The sequence below is a fragment of the Portunus trituberculatus genome, chromosome 23 (genome assembly GCF_017591435.1).
Source record: "Portunus trituberculatus isolate SZX2019 chromosome 23, ASM1759143v1, whole genome shotgun sequence".
Classification (NCBI taxonomy): domain Eukaryota; kingdom Metazoa; phylum Arthropoda; class Malacostraca; order Decapoda; family Portunidae; genus Portunus; species Portunus trituberculatus.
In genome coordinates this window covers 11,813,320-11,825,746 of record NC_059277.1, presented here as the reverse complement: position 1 = coordinate 11,825,746, position 12,427 = coordinate 11,813,320, and the positions used below count along the sequence as shown (strand labels likewise).

Genomic DNA, 12,427 nt, shown 5'->3' with positions numbered 1-12,427 from the left:
GTCCTTCATTCACTAAAACACCTCTCCTTGATCGATAAGTGAAAGAAAAAGAACTCACTAAAAAGAGAAATACTTGAATGGACACACATACACACATACACTCACAAAAGAATAAAGCCAGTCTGAAGTATTTATAATTCACAAAGCTTAGTATAATAGAGAGGAAACTAATAGCTGAAAAAAATAGAGTTGATGGAGAAGTGAAAGAAAGATATGCTTGGATAATAGACACACACACACACACACACACACACACACACACACACACACACACACACACACACACACACACACACACACACTAACACACAGAGAAAAAGCCAATTTCATATTTTTCTAATCAACAGAAACTAAATATAATAGACAAATGGAACAGCGAGTGCCAGAAGAGACGTTTATGATAGAAATAGTTAATCTAAACTTTGCCAAGCTACGTAACTAAGAGAGAGAGAGAGAGAGAGAGAGAGAGAGAGAGAGAGAGAGAGAGAAAGGTCTGGCAGTGAAAGAACGGTTTTATTATTGAAACTACAAAAGATAAGAGATTAATACTATGAATGATTATGAAGGAAGGGGAAAAAAGAAAGGAAGGAAGGAAGGAATAAGAGAGGAAGGCGGTGTAGTAGTGAGTTAAAGATTGCTGTGATGAAAGGAGGGAAAGAAAATGATTATAGTGAAAATTGTGCAACAGAAAAAAGAAAAAGTTTAGATAGATAAGTTAGATAGATAGATAGATGGATAGATTAGATTAGATAAGAGACCAACAGGAGAAAAAATAGTGTCTAGAAAAAGATGATTACAGTGAAAATTCTGAAGCCATATTGTGAATTAGTGAAAGAGTTAATTTATATCAGAGAGAGAGAGAGAGAGAGAGAGAGAGAGAGAGAGAGAGAGAGAGAGAGAGAGAGAGAGAGAGAGAGACAGAGACAGACACACATAGACACAAAGATAGAGACAGACAGACAGAGAAACTAAACTAAACTAAAAAAAAAAGAAATACAAAAAGAAAAACTGAAAAAAATAATGTTACAAATAATAATAGAACAAAAACAAGGACAAAATAACAAGAAAAAAAAAAAAAAAACATGGAACAGTGAAGCCGTGAGGTGACAGTGGACCAGTCAGTGTTGTTACTCGTTACCTCGGAGCGTGGAGCAGTGACGTGACAGGAGAGGTGGATCAATCTAGTGTTATTGAAGTGACGGCACGCTGACTGACTGAGGGAGTGGCGCACCTCATGTCATGTCTGGTTATGCCCGTTGCTCGACAGACTGACTGACTGACTGACGGGAAGGAAGGAAGAAATTGTGATGTTATTGTGTTAGAAGGAAGGCAGAAGTTGTATTGAAGTGAAGGAAGGAAGGAAGGAAGAATGAAGGAAAGAAATGGAAGAAAGGCGTTGAGAATATTTAAGGAAGGCGGAAATATGTTGTATTGATGATGTGAAGGCAGGAAGGAAGGAAGAAGGGATGAAAAAAGGAAAGAAGGAAAGAAAGAAGTAGTGAATGAATGAAATAAAGAAGAAAATGAGGAAGGAAGGTCTTGTAAAGGTAGAATGAAGAAAAAAAAGAAGGAATAAAGGCTGAAATAAGGAAGGAAGGAAGAGAGAAAGGAAGGAAGGGAAGAAGTTGTAGTGAATGAATGAATGAAGGAAGGAAGAAAAGGAAAAAGGAAGGTCTTGTAAAGGTAGGATGAAGAAAAAAAGAAGGAATAAGGTATGAAATAATGAAGAAAAGAAGGAAAGAAGGTGTTGTAGAGAATGAATGAATGAATGAAGGAAGGAAGGAAGGAAAATCTTGCTGCGATTGTATAAAGTAAGTAAATAAGGAAAGAAGGAAGGAAGGAAGGAAGGAAGGAAAGCAGGAAAATAGTTTTGTAGGATCTGTTTTGAAGGAAGAAAAGAAAGAAGGAAGATTGGAAGGTGTTGTAATGAGATCCGTTATAAAAAAGAAGAAAAGAAAAAAGAAAGGAACGGATGAAGAGAGAAGGAAAGCAGTGGTAAGGAATGTTTTGGAGGATGGAAAAGAATGAAAGAAAGGAAGAATCTGTTGCAGGAAGTGTTATAGTGAAAGGAAGGATGGAAAGAAGGAAGGAAAAGGGAAATGAAGGCAGAATATTGTGTGGACAGGTATTAGGAAAGGAGGGAAGGAAGGAGAGAAAGTAGATAGAAAAAAAAGAGAAGAGAAAAGATTGAGCTGAAAAAAAAAACGGAAAATGATATTACAGTAATTATAATAATGGACTGAACGTTGACTTTGCATTATTATATAGGTAAAGATTGCTAACTTTATATAGAGGCTCACCACCACCACCACCAATTCCACCACCACCACCACCACCAGGTGAGGTGTGTGTTGGTGTGACTTGAGGCCTGAGTGAAGCACCACAGACAAACAGATAGACAAAATACATACATACATACATACATACATACATACATACATACAGACAGACAGACAGACAGACACCAGGTAGGGCAGGATAAGTAACGCAGTAAGGGTAGTGAAGGGTGAGTCAGTGTGTATTGGTGAAGTGAGTGTCTTGGTGTCTCTTTGCTGTGGTGTGTCTTGTTTTTTGTCATGTATTATTGGTGAAGTGAGTGTCTTGGTGTCCATTTGGTGCGTCCTGTCTTTCTGTCTTGTATTGCTGGTGAAGTGAGTTTCTTGGTGTCCATTTGGTGTGTCCTGTCCTTTTGTCTTGTATTATTGGTGAAGTGAGTGTCTTGGTGTCCATTTGGTGTGTCCTGTCCTTTTGTCTTGTATTATTGGTGAAGTGAGTGTCTTGGTGTCCATTTGGTGTGTCCTGTCTTTGTCTTGTATTCAGTAAGGGTGAGGGTGAGTCAGTGTGTAGGGGAGTGGCGAAGCTTGAGACACCGCCCTGCCTGCCTGACTGAACTTGCTAGGATGATGTCACACACACACACACACACACACACACACACACACACACACACACACACACACACACACACACACACACACACACACACACGTATGAAATGAGTGAATAATTATGGAAGTGAAATGACAAGATTGATTCGCTTCTGAAAATAAAGTTTGCATGAATAGTCATACACACACACACACACACACACACACACACACACACACACACACACACACACACACACACACACACACACACACACACACACAGATTATGATACGTATACTACTAAAATTTTTCTCTCTCTCTCTCTCTCTCTCTCTCTCTCTCTCTCTCTCTCTCTCTCTCTCTCTCTCTCTCTCTCTCTCTCTCTCTCTCTCTCTCTCACAAAAAAAAAAAGGAAATTCAACTAAATGCACTGAAAATATGAGACAAAAACACACGGAAAGAAAAAAAACCTAAACAATTCCAGTAGATTCCAGATTTTTCGAAGTATATAAGAAGAACAGTTAGTTAAGACACACACACACACACACACACACACACACACACACACACACACACACACACACACACACACACACACACACACACACACACACACACACACACACAGCACTGTAACACTTCAAGACCTGAGTGAGAAAGGTTTAACAAAGAGACTCGTTTGACAATCAGTTTGAAGGAAAAAAAGTAGAGTGGTGAAAAGTAAAAGACAAAAAAATGTGTGATACGTGACTCTTGAGCTTTCAAATCATAAACATCTCCATTCTTTCGCTCTCCTGTCTATGTTTTGTCTTTCTTTTTATCTATAATGTTGATGGCGCCGTTTTCTGAATATCCATTGAAGAAATCAGTTTATAAAAGAATGATTTCATGTATTGACTGCCTTGTCTGTGTTTACTTTTAACCCCGTCAGTACTGGGATGCATTTTTACCACGAGTTTGTGTATGATTAGGCGGTTTTATTTACATTAGGAAGGGTCTACGGAGGTCAGAAGGTTAATGGTCAGAATCTTCACTATTTTAATTCCCACATAAGTTTCTGAAGCTGTATAGAATTGATAAGTAGTAAGCTGAATGAATATGGTAACGCGTCATAGCACTGAAGGGATAACGAGAGTGTTAGTAGTTTTTACTCAATTTTTGTTTATTTTTAAAGAAAGGACGAATGTATAGTAAATAGTTACCTGGCTATAGGTGTGCAAAATGTAATCCCTTCAGCACCATGACGCGTTTTTTATATTCATTCTAGTTACTATTTGGTGATTTTATACAGCTTCAGAAACTCATGTGGGGATTGAAGTAGTGAAGACTGGCCGTTAATCTTCTGATCTCCATAGACGCTTTCTAATGTCAATAAAATGATCTAATCGTACACAAAACTAGAGGTAAAAATGTGTCCCAGTATAAGTGGTTAAGATTGCTGGTGTTGTAACAAATTATGGACTGACTTACGGTGTATCACAATGACGCGTTGGTGAGTGTCTTAATACATCCAGTGGTATTCAATGGACTGAAACTAACAAATGTATTAAGGGAACTGACTTGTACATTATCGATTCTTGAAGTAATAACAATTAAGACTTACGTTTGTCAGTATTCTGCAAGTGTTAACCAGTGTACTCTCAATCATACATACCTTTCTCTGGTAAATTAACAAATATATTAAGGGAATTGACTTGTACATTATCAATTCTCTAAGTAATTACAATGAAGACTTAGGTTTTGGTCTGTATTATGCTAAAGTTAACCAGTACTCTCATTCATTCATCATTACTCTGTCCAACTTTTTAATGCAAGAGTGAACCAATACTCTCAATCATTCACGCCTACTCTGTCCACCTCTCTAATGTAACAGTTAACCAGTACTCTCAGTCATTCACCCCTACTCTGTCCACCTCTCTAATGCAACAGTTAACCAGTACTCTCAGTCATTCACCCCTACTCTGTCCATCTCTCTAATGCAATAGTTAACCAGTCCTCTCAATCATTCATACTTTTCTCTGGTAAACTTTGGACCTCCCTGCCTGCTTCTGTATTTCCAACTTACTATGACTTGACTTCATTTAAGAGGGAGGTTTCAAGATATTTATCTCTTTTTTTTTACTAGATCTCTAGGACCTGAAAGGAGACTGCCAGCTAAGTAGGCCTGTTTTTTCTATGTTGCCCTTGGCTAGCTCTTCCCCTCTTACATAAAGAAATAAACATATTAAAAAAAAAAAAAAAAAAACTGCGCCACACCAAATCTTCAATCCTCTGACTTACTTGCAATGACACGAGTTTTCAGTTTCTCTTCCTTTATGGTTCTAGAGAAAGATTTATAAGTTATCCACATAGTAATTTCCACATATTCAGACATCATTTCTACACATTAGACTCTGTTTGAAACACCTCCACTACTTTGTGAAGGCTATAGTTGAAATGACACGAGTTTTTTTTCTCTTTTGGTTTTAATGACATATTGATAAGATTTCCACATAATCCTCATACATTTCTACATCATTTCTATATTGGACTATATTTTGAGGCACTTCATTTACTACTTTGCTAAGGCTGGAGTTGAAATGACACGTTTTTTTTCTCTTTTTGGGTGGGAGGTTCTAGTGACACATTAATAAGATTTCCACATAATCTTCATACATTTCTATATCATTTCTATATTTTGAGGCACTTCATTTACTACTTTGCTGAGGCTGGAGTTGAAATGACACGTGTTTTTCTTTTTTGGTGGGAGGTTCTAGTGACATATTGATAAGATTTCCATATAATCCTCATATATTTCATCATTTCTACATGTTGGACTATATTTGGAAACACTTCAGCACCAAACATTCACTACTTTGCTAAGGCTGGAGTTGAAATGACACTTTTTTTTTTTTTTGGAGGGGGGGGGCGGGTTCTAGTGACACATTAATAAGATTTCCACATAAGTCTGACATATTTCTGCATCATTTGTTCATATTAGTATTTTGGAAACACTTCAGCACTAAGCATTCACTACTTCGGAAAGGCTCGAGTTGAAATGATACAAGTTTTATTATATTTTTTTTCATGATTTTAGTTACAGATTAATAAGATTTGCACATAATCCACAGATTTCAACATAATTTCTATATATTAGACTATATTTTGAAACACTTCTACACTACTACACACACACACACACACACACACACACACACACACACACACACACACACACACAGAGAGAGAGAGAGAGAGAGAGAGAGAGAGAATGGATGCGCAGTGGGAGGGTTCTGATTCACAGCCACACATCCACAACTTTGACAAGGGGTCGAGTTGAGATGACTGGAGTTTTATTTATTTATTTATTTATTTATTGTTTCTTTTTACGATTCTAGTGACAGATTAGTAAGATTTCCACACAATTCTCACATATTTCTGCATAATTTCAACATATCAATATTTTGAAACACTTCTGCACCACACATACACTTCTTTGCAAAGGCTGGAGTTGAAATGACACGCTCTTTTCTTTATCTTTTTATTCTAGTGACAGATTAATAAGATTTCCGCATAATTCTTAGATATTAATATTTTGAAACACTTCTGCACCATTCCTCCACTACTTACAAAAGGCTGTACTTGAAGTAAGACGAGTGTTCAGTTTGTCTATTGTGGTTTCAGTGATAGATTGATAAGATTTCCACATAATTAACATAAAGTCTTGAGAACTCGGCTAAGCATCTCTGTGGCCTTTGAGAATAGTTGTGATGAGAGAGCAAAGCGTGTCTGAATACTGGACATTTGTAAAGGGGGCTGACGTGGTACAGTGGAACCATGCGTGCTTTGGGGTTCGAGAGGTCTCCAAGCGCAGGGGTTCGAATCCTGTCCACGGTCCGAGTGTAGGTTGGGCTTCCTCACTCGGGGCAACGGTTTCCAAGCGGGTGGGCTTTGAGATAGGAGGCACCCCAAAAAGTATCCCCTTTAGCCCAGAAATGCCGGTGAAAACCCACGTGGTATAAATAAAAAAAAAGGATATCATTAATGTGTGACTGGATAACCATAGTGCTTTAGAGAATTAGTACTGTACATCATAAAGAACCTAGACTTTTTAAATGACTAGTTTCTGAATACTTTATAGCATCTAACTCTACTTAACCCGTCAGTACCAAGCCGCGTTTTCATCTTCATTCTTGTTACTATTTGGTGATTTTATACAGCTTCAGAAACTTAAGTGGGGATTAAAATAGTGAAGACTGTGGCCATTAATCTTCTGACCTCCATAGACCCTTTCTAATGTCAATAAAATCGTCTAATCGTACCCAAAACTCAAGGTAGAAATGCGTCCCAGTACTGGAGGGGTTAAAGGACTGTGATTGTAATATATGTAAGGAAAATAATCTTGTAAATGACTGATTCGCTTTGGTGTAAGGTTAAAACTACAACATGTAATGAAAGTACACAATAAGTATCTCAATTCTGCATAAAAGGAGTGATAATATAACATAACTATTTGCTATGTGTGTGTGTGTGTGTGTGTGTGTGTGTGTGTGTGTGTGTGTGTGTGTGTGTGTGTGTGTGGCAAGCTGTGGGTAGTTGGTATGAGGTTAAAACTACAGCATATAAAGAGAGTACACAATAAATATCAAAATTATGCATAGTTTGAAGGAGTAGTAATGTAACAACTAATTGCTGTGTGTGTGTGTGTGTGTCAGGGCGGCTGGCTGGCTGGCTGGCTGGGTGACTGGCTGGCGGGGTGGCGGCGGTGCAGGAGACACTAGGCGGGAAGACAAGATGAAAGTGGGTCCGTTTTACATCTTTACCTGACAGTATTAGATGTTGTAACTCTCTAATGCTGTCCGGTAAGATGTGACAGAAACCCCGTCTGCTGGTGATGCGCCGCTGGTGATGATGTGGTGGTGATTGCCGGCGATGTGGGCTTCTCGTGCTTGTTCTGCCTGGTGTTTCTCTTCCGCTGGTGTTGCTTGATGTGGTGAAAATGTGGTGATGTAATAGTCCTTTCCTTGCACGTGATGTTCCTGCGTTTCTCTGCTTACGGTGGTGATGTGGTGATGTGGTGATAGTTTCTCCCCGTACACGTTCCCGCATTCTCTGGTTCCACGTTGCTTGTTTAGTGTTTGGGTTCGTTCACAGCAGTAGAGGTCGGCAACTCAGGACTCGAGAACTGCCGGTTTCCTCAGACTTGACAGGAGGGCAGTACTGTTGGCGCCGCCTCGTAAATGGTGACTGTTGATTACGAAGCTTTAAAATATTTCCTCCATGCAAAAGTTAAACAAAATAACCACATACAAAATGATAAAGTAAATTCTACCGTGTTATTATTATTATTAATTATTATTATTATTATTATTATTATTATTATTACTATCATTTATTTATTTTTTATTATTATTATTAGTAATTGTACTACTACTACTACTACTACTACTACTACTACTACTACTACTACTACTACTATCTGTTTTACGTGCGAGAAGAACAAAACTGGATGAGAGAGAGAGAGAGAGAGAGAGAGAGAGAGAGAGAGAGAGAGAGAGAGACATAAAGCACAGTTCTTATAACCTACTACTACTACTACTACTATTACTACTACTACTACGTCGGTGTCACTCTCTCACATTAATAACTCGTAAATGGACTCCACCTTGTAGAGACTCCTAAAGGCTCCTGAGGACTGCCATTAGCGTGTGTTGGGATGCACTGCGTAATAGTGGACTGCTCCCCGTCTCTCTCTCTCTCTCTCTCTCTCTGCGTGGTGTGTTCCTAGAAGAGGTTGTGATGGTCGTGGTTGTCGCCTTACTTAGGATTATGTGTGTGTGTGTGTGTGTGTGTGTGTGTGTGTGTGTGTTTTGGTAAGAGATAGAGATGTTTACAGTCGTTCTTATTTCACTTTCTTTCTTTCTTTCTTTCATTCTTTCTTTCTTTCTTTCTTTCTTTCTTTCTTCATCTCTTTATCATAATTACTTTTGCTTCTGTGATCCTCCTCCTCCTCCTCTTCCTCCTCCTCCTCCTCCTCCTCCTCACCACCACCACCACCACATTGGCCACTTAACCACAACACAGCAAGAATGGTGATGGTGATGGTGATGGTGGTGGTGGTGATGGTGATGTTATTGTTTTCTAAGACCTGTTATGGCAGCTTGCGATCTCCAAGTTGCTGCCAGTACTCTCCGTTCATTGACCTTCTCCTCCTCCTCCTCCTCCTCCTCCTCCTCCTCCTCCTCCTCCTCCTTCTCCTTCTCCTTCTCCTTCTCCTACTCCTCTTTCTCGTCCTACAAAACAAAGTCAATATATTTAAACGTACTATTGTCTTCTCTCCTTTGTAATAGACTGTAGTGAAGTGACTGGGGTTCTCAAGGACGGTTTCATGGTTCTATTGATTGTTCAGTGAAGCTTCTGTACTTCTGGAAAGGTGTTAGGGATTTCCACGGTCTCAGAATGCTTGGGGTAGTTTTAACAGGCTCTAGTTGAAGTTATTGGTGTTCTCAAGGGTGTTTTTGTGGTTCCTGTGATGGCTTGGTGGATGTTGAGTTTGTTAGGGTTTTTTTAAAGATGTTTTTGTGATTTTAGGGTTAGTTTTGTGGGGTCTAGTTGACGTTGCTGGGGTTTTTGAGGGTGTTTTTGTGGTTCTAGTAGTTTTGTGGGTATTAGTGGTAATTATTGGTGTTTTTGTGGTTCTAGTGATGGCTTTATGGGTTTTGGTGGGAGTTATTGTGGTTCCAGGAGTAATTTTATGGGTATTAGTGGAAATTATTGGTGTTTTTAAGAACGTTTTTGTGGTTCCAGTGTAGTTTTGTGGGTATTATTGGTTTTTAAGCGTGTTTTTGTGGTTCTACTGATGGTTTTGCGGGTTCTAGTGGAAGTTATTGTGGTTTTCAAGAGTATTTTTGTGGTTAAGTGGCAATTTTTAGGCTGTAGTGGAAGTTATTGTGGTTTTCAAGGGAGCTTTTGTTATTGCAGTGATAGTCTAGTTGGTGATGGTTTATTGGTGTTTTCAAATATGCGTTCTTGATCCTGACCTTTGCATGTCCTAATTATTTGAGACTAGCTGGTGAATATTTCTATAGTCTGCTGATGTGTAGCTTCAATCCTTTCTCCTGAGACCCTGAAGCCTTGAAGGAACGTTTTTTTTTCAGTCTAGAATTCCCAGTAACAGTGAAGTCAGCACAGTGTAATAGTGTAACAGTCTTGCTCTAATTCCTCCCTTCCCCCCACTGAAATCTCCAAATCTCTTTTCTCCATCACGTTTTCCATTAAGAAGGTCTGCTTGTTATTTATTTCTCAAGAAGTTCTGCTTATTGATAATGCCTCGTGATTCACAAGGCTTAGCTCTTTCACTGACATCTGCTACGTTTCTTCCTTCATCATTGACTACTAAGTGACATCTTTACTTGTCCTGCAGCCACTCACAATCACTAAACTGGCTCAACATTGCAAAATCTATATCTTTTTAATCCCTTATTTCTTGAAGATACTCGTAAAAGGTTTCATACATCATGTCTTAGTGTTGGTAATTCTCGTCTCCCTCTCTAAACTTGTTCTATAGCCTATCCAAATCATTAAATTGGCTAAAAATTACAAAACCCATATCGTTTTAATCCCTTATTTCTCGTAAAGATTTCACACATAATCTCTTAGTGTTGGTAATTCTCGCCTCCCTCTCTAAACTTGTTCTACAGCCACTTCCAATCTTTAAACTGGCTAAATATTGCATAATCCATATCTTTTTAATCCCTTTTTCTTTGAAGATACTCGTAAAGGTTTCATACATATAATCTCGTAGTGTTAATAATCCTCGCCTCCCTCTCCAAACTTGTTCTATAGCCGATCCAAATCATTAAACTGGCTAAGAATTGCAAAATCTAAATCGTTTTAATCCCTATTTTTCCCCTTACAGTTGTACAGCAAACCCAGATCATTAAACTGCCTAAAAATTGCAAAATTCACTCCTTTTAATCCTTTTATTTCTTGTAGATGCTCGTAAAGACTTCATGTATCATCTCTTACTGTTGTCAATCCTTGTTTCCCTCTCTAAAAGTTGTTCTACAGCAAATCCTGATCATTAAACTGCCAAAAAACTACAAAATCCACTCCTTTTAACCCCCTTATTTCTAGAACTGTAGATACTCATAAAATTTCATACATTATCTCTCAGTGTTGCCAGTCCCCAGCCACCCCTCTCTAAAACACTGAAATATCCCTCAAAACGATCTATATTTATATTCCCTGCTTTCAATTACCAACACATCACACTCGTCACAGTCTTATCTCAGAGTGGTGGTTGTGGTGGTAGTGATGGTGATCTTAACCCCTTCAATACCAGGACGTGTTTCCATATTCATTGTGGATACTATTTGGTGATTTTATACAGCTTCAGAAACGCATGCGGGGGATTAAAATAGTGAAGACTCTGGCCATTAATCCTCTGACCTCCATAGACGCTTCCTAATGTCAATGAAATCGTCTAATTGTACACGAAACTCAAGGTAGAAAAGCGTCCCAGTACTGGAGGTGTTAATGGTCCGTGGAAGGTGAACAGCTAGTTGCGTCACTTCATTATGGATACACGGTGGTTTCTTGTGGGAGTGAGTCGAGGTGAAGGGAGGGTTAGGACACGGATGCACACTTTTCTCTCTCTCTCTCTCTCTTTCAACCTTGCCTTCATATCCGTCTCTCTCTCTGGTAATATTGTGGTAATACTGTGTTCTGTTGTTGTTGTTGTTGTTGTTGTGGTGGTGGTGGTGGTGGTGTGTAGCGTGGGGGGGAGGACGAAGGGGGAAGTTTATTGGTGTTCTTGGTTCTGTGTTGGTGTTGTGGTGGTGATGGTGGTGTTGCTGTTGTTGTTGTTCTAGGTTGTGGTGGTGATGGTATTGCTGTTGTTGTTGTTGTTGTTGTTGTTTTTGGGTGTGGTGGTGATGGTGGTGGTGATGGTAGTGGTGCTGTTATTGTTGTTGCACTGCCCTTTAGTGGTGTAGCGTGGCAGAAGGTGCGGTTTATGCCACCAACACCACCACCACCACCACCACCACAGCTACCCAGAGACAACACCCGCTAAAAACAACCACACACACCACCACCACCACCACCATCACCTCCGCCACATAATAACACCCGTAGAGAAAAAAGCAGATAATGATATGGTGTTAGAATGATAATGAAAGTGGTGGTGGTGGTGGTGGTGGTGGTGGTGGTGATGGTGGTTGAGAAAGTGTTGAGGTGTCGAGGTTCATTGGTTCAGTGACTCATTGCTTCACTTCTCGCCACTCACCCGTGACTACTCAGTATTTTTGCCGTGATACTGATGACGCTAACTGGTGAGCTGAGGTGTGTGTGTGTGTGTGTGTGTGTGTGTGTGTGTTTTAGCTTTTCTTCCTGACTGTTACTACTCATGCTACTACTACTACTACTACTACTACTACTACTACTACTACTACTACTACTACTACTGCTACTACTACTACTGCTATTACTACTACTGCTGTTACTACTACTGCTACTACTACTACTACTGCTACTGCTACTACTACTACTACTACTACTACTACTACTACGACTC

The 12,427-nt window shown here is 39.3% G+C and overlaps 2 protein-coding genes across 3 annotated transcripts in view; one reads left to right on the top strand and one right to left on the bottom strand.

Annotated features, from left to right (window-relative positions):
• The window catches only part of LOC123507776 (probable methyltransferase-like protein 15 homolog), a 32,658-nt gene extending 20,426 nt beyond the window's left edge, over positions 1-12,232 (top strand). The window contains exon 6 of the transcript XR_006675761.1: positions 12,196-12,232. The gene's annotated coding sequence lies outside the window, so the exon portion shown is untranslated. The remainder of the gene's footprint in view (positions 1-12,195) is intronic.
• Positions 7,398-12,427, bottom strand: part of LOC123507779 — an 85,468-nt gene continuing 80,438 nt past the window's right edge. For both annotated transcript variants that reach the window (XM_045260965.1, XM_045260966.1), the window contains one exon: positions 7,398-8,097. In XM_045260965.1, coding sequence (XP_045116900.1) covers positions 8,022-8,097 — 76 coding nt within the window. In that variant the 3' untranslated portion in view covers positions 7,398-8,021. The remainder of the gene's footprint in view (positions 8,098-12,427) is intronic.